The sequence below is a fragment of the Aethalodelphis obliquidens genome, unplaced genomic scaffold (genome assembly GCF_003676395.1).
Source record: "Aethalodelphis obliquidens isolate GAN/ISIS:26980383/991018 unplaced genomic scaffold, ASM367639v1 scaffold62, whole genome shotgun sequence".
NCBI classification, from domain to species: domain Eukaryota; kingdom Metazoa; phylum Chordata; class Mammalia; order Artiodactyla; family Delphinidae; genus Aethalodelphis; species Aethalodelphis obliquidens.
In genome coordinates this window covers 9,929,930-9,933,091 of record NW_020838006.1, presented here as the reverse complement: position 1 = coordinate 9,933,091, position 3,162 = coordinate 9,929,930, and the positions used below count along the sequence as shown (strand labels likewise).

Here is a 3,162-nt window from a genome sequence, read left to right as displayed (position 1 = left end):
TTCAGCAGTACCTCCAGCCTTGGAGGTTCCGTTAACTGCAGGTTAACGAAACTGTGGTTTCGTTAACTGCAGGGCCTTTGTTGTTATCCACTTGCTTGGAGAGTGTTGGAGGTGAGGGTTATACCCACTGCTGGCTGGCTTTCCAGATTAGAGACCCCGTGGACAATCAGGCCAAACTTGACAGGAAACTCCTGCCAAGATTTTGTCACATATACACTGTCAGTGGAAGTGACCCTGAGAGGTCATGAAGTAGAGGACCAAGCCATGCTGTCCCAGAAGGGCTTGGACGGTTTTGTCCATGGGATTTATAACAGTCACTGTTACCCTGGGGACTCTGCTGGTGTAGACTGAGCCCTGGTCCCTGCCCCAGGCTGAGCTTGAACCTCTCTGGGCCTCTCTGAGACACTTGTTGGGACTCTTGGGGGCTGGATGGGAGTGAGGCTAAGAGCCCCTGCAAGGTCAGGGCTGGGGGCTTGGCCCCAACAGCTCTGCCTCAGAGGCCAGCACCCCCAGCCATGACAGCGAGGTCTTTGTCAAGGCCAACCAGCAGGGAGCCCGGAGAGTGTACTCTGGTCCTCCCACCACCCACCCTGTGGAGCTAATGGCCCCTGCCACTCTCAGAAGCAGTCATGCCCTTGGCATCAGCTGACCCCACCCCAGGCCTGACCTCCAGGCCCCCTGTGTCCCCGGGGCCTCACCCAGTCCTGGTTCCTGGGAACACAGTCCTGGTTCCTGGGAACACAGACTGTGCAGTTGAGCAGAAGTGCAGACAGGCTTGCTCACTCCCACGTCATGCAGGGAGGGAAACTGAGGCCAAGAGAGGAGGGGTCCTGGCTGCGTCAGAGGGTCATTAGCCAGAGAATCAACGCTGGACCCCAGGCCTTTAATCTCCAGCCCAGAGAACTGACGTTTCCGGGGATCCTCAGGCTGGGACAGTGTGTTTCAGAGCCTCCACTTACCACCTCCTGCCCAACATGGCTGCATCAGTAGGCAGCAGTCACTCCACTCCTGGAGGGCCAAGCGGCTGCTCATTGGCCCCCCAAAGCATCACCCAGAGCCTGTTCCACCAGGGAAGGCACAGAGCTGGGCTGGGGCTGGGGCTCTCTGCCCAAAGGCCCCCTGGCCTCAGGCTGTCCCTCCAGCCCCAGCTCTAGCTCCTTTCTGATCAGGGCCCAGGCTGGCCCTCAATGCTGCCCCCAAGCCCAGGTGGCCCCAGGTTGTGCCCAGGGACACCAGGCCTTCGGGTCCCACTCATCCTGGCTTGTTCCTATCTCAACCAAGTGGGGGATCCTTCTGGCTCTGGCTGGCAACTATTACTCTGCTGCCAACATTAGAATTGGATTCTTGAACCCCAAAGAGCTAAAAACACCAAGATGTCTCAAGAGGTAAAGGACGTTCTAGAAAACATTATGTGTCAAAATCTAAGTTAAATTTATATGGTGTTTGAAAACACTGGGCACATTCCTATAAGAATTCCACAGAGGGTCCTGAGTGCTTGCAGGGGAGGCGGAATGGTCCTTGCAGGGCATGAAGGCGTACAGGTGGCAGGCGACAATGGCTCAGACAGATGCTCAGAGGGCGTGCCCCGGCACATTCTCTCAGGCTCAGAAGGAAAATCGGTTATTCCCAGTAAGGACGTTTTTCAGCTTGCAGGTGAAGGTGCAGGGGGCGCACAGAAGGGCTGGGAGGAAAGGTAGAGGCTTGTGGCAGAGGCGCTAGCCCAAGGGGGCCGAATGGCAGTGGAGCGCCTCCTGGCGGTGAGATGGTGACAGGAATTGCTGAGAACAGCGTGGGGCTCCGGGCTCCAGCTTTGGCCGGGAGAGATGGGTCGGTGTAGTTGGGACGGAGTTTCGGGAGCCAGTCTCTTCCAGTGAAGCCCTGGGACGGCGTGGAGGCGCGGCCTTCTGCGCGTGTGCTGGCTGAGCCCTGGGCGCCGGGAGGACTCCCCCCTGCACGCTCCCGCGCTGAGATCTGGGTCTCTCTCCTGGCTTCTCTACCGGAGCTGGAGAAGCTGCGGGTGTGTCTGCCCTCAGCGGAGGGTAGGTGATTTCTCTAGTTATCTCGTTTACCCAGAAAAATCTAGAGGTTTCTTCCCCTGTCCGAACTCTTTGACATCTTTGCAAAGGAGAAAATGGAGACAACACAGGAGGGTCTTCAGCCGTCCATACTGAGGGAGGGCTCCACCTACAACAACCAGCATCAAAGGGAGCCGCCAGCCCCGGGCTTCTGTAAACAAATTGTGCTAGGCTTCTGTCGTCCCAGATGCTCCAGAAATCTTCCCAGGACCAAAAGCAGGCCTACCTGGAGGCTCCGATGAACTCGAGGGTCTTCTTCTTCTTCTTCTTTTTTTTTTTTTCTTTTTTTAATGGCAGTGCCACGTGGGCTTGTGGGATCTTAGTTCCCCAACCAGGGATTGAACCCAGGCCACCGCAGTGAAAGCAGGGAGTCCTAACTACTGAACCGCAGGGGAAGTCCCTAGGGTCTTTTCTTAATTAACTTTTCAAATTTTAAAATTTTAACCAAGCATACTAAAAAGTATTCTTTACATCTTGATCTAGTTCAGATATATTTGTGTGTGTGTGTGTGTGTGTTTGTGTGAATGAATGTGCACGTGTGTATGGATGAATGATAACAATTTCATGGAATGTGCATGGTTGTGTGCAGCGGTCTCTGATATTTTCCTATGCAATTGAGTTTTCCTATATTCCTTTAAAAAATGCTCTTTGCCATTCCTTAAACTCATTTTATAAGGGAAGCAGCAATGACTAATAAACTATAGCTTCAAAAACACTGTCTGAGATTAAGAGGAGAATGGAGAATGTTGGAGCTTCTACGAATGAAGACAAAAAAAATCACTCTTACAAATTTTACAAAAACATGACCATGTGTAGTCTGTGGAATTGTTCCCCAAAGATGTCCTTGCCCTAATCCTCGGAACCTGTAAATATGTTTTATTACATGGCCAAAGGGATTTTGCAGATGTAGTTAAAATTATGGACCTAAAACTAGGGGGAAATTATCCTGTATCACCTTAGATAGATTGGGTGCCCCAATCTAATCACTTGGGCTCTGAAAAGTAGCGAGATTTCTCTGGCTGGGATCAGAGAAATGGAGCAGAAGGAGAAGTGGAAGACAGATTAAGTATGAGAAGGACTTTCCCAC

The 3,162-nt window shown here is 52.5% G+C and overlaps 1 protein-coding gene across 1 annotated transcript; it reads right to left on the bottom strand.

Moving 5' to 3' along the window:
- Positions 1 to 1,337: 1,337 nt before the first annotated feature.
- On the bottom strand, positions 1,338 to 2,200 carry CUNH3orf86 (chromosome unknown C3orf86 homolog). The gene is given in 2 exon segments (XM_027088265.1): positions 1,338 to 2,080; positions 2,083 to 2,200. Coding segments are annotated over 2 exon segments (483 nt in total). The 3' UTR covers positions 1,338 to 1,715.
- Positions 2,201 to 3,162: the final 962 nt, after the last annotated feature.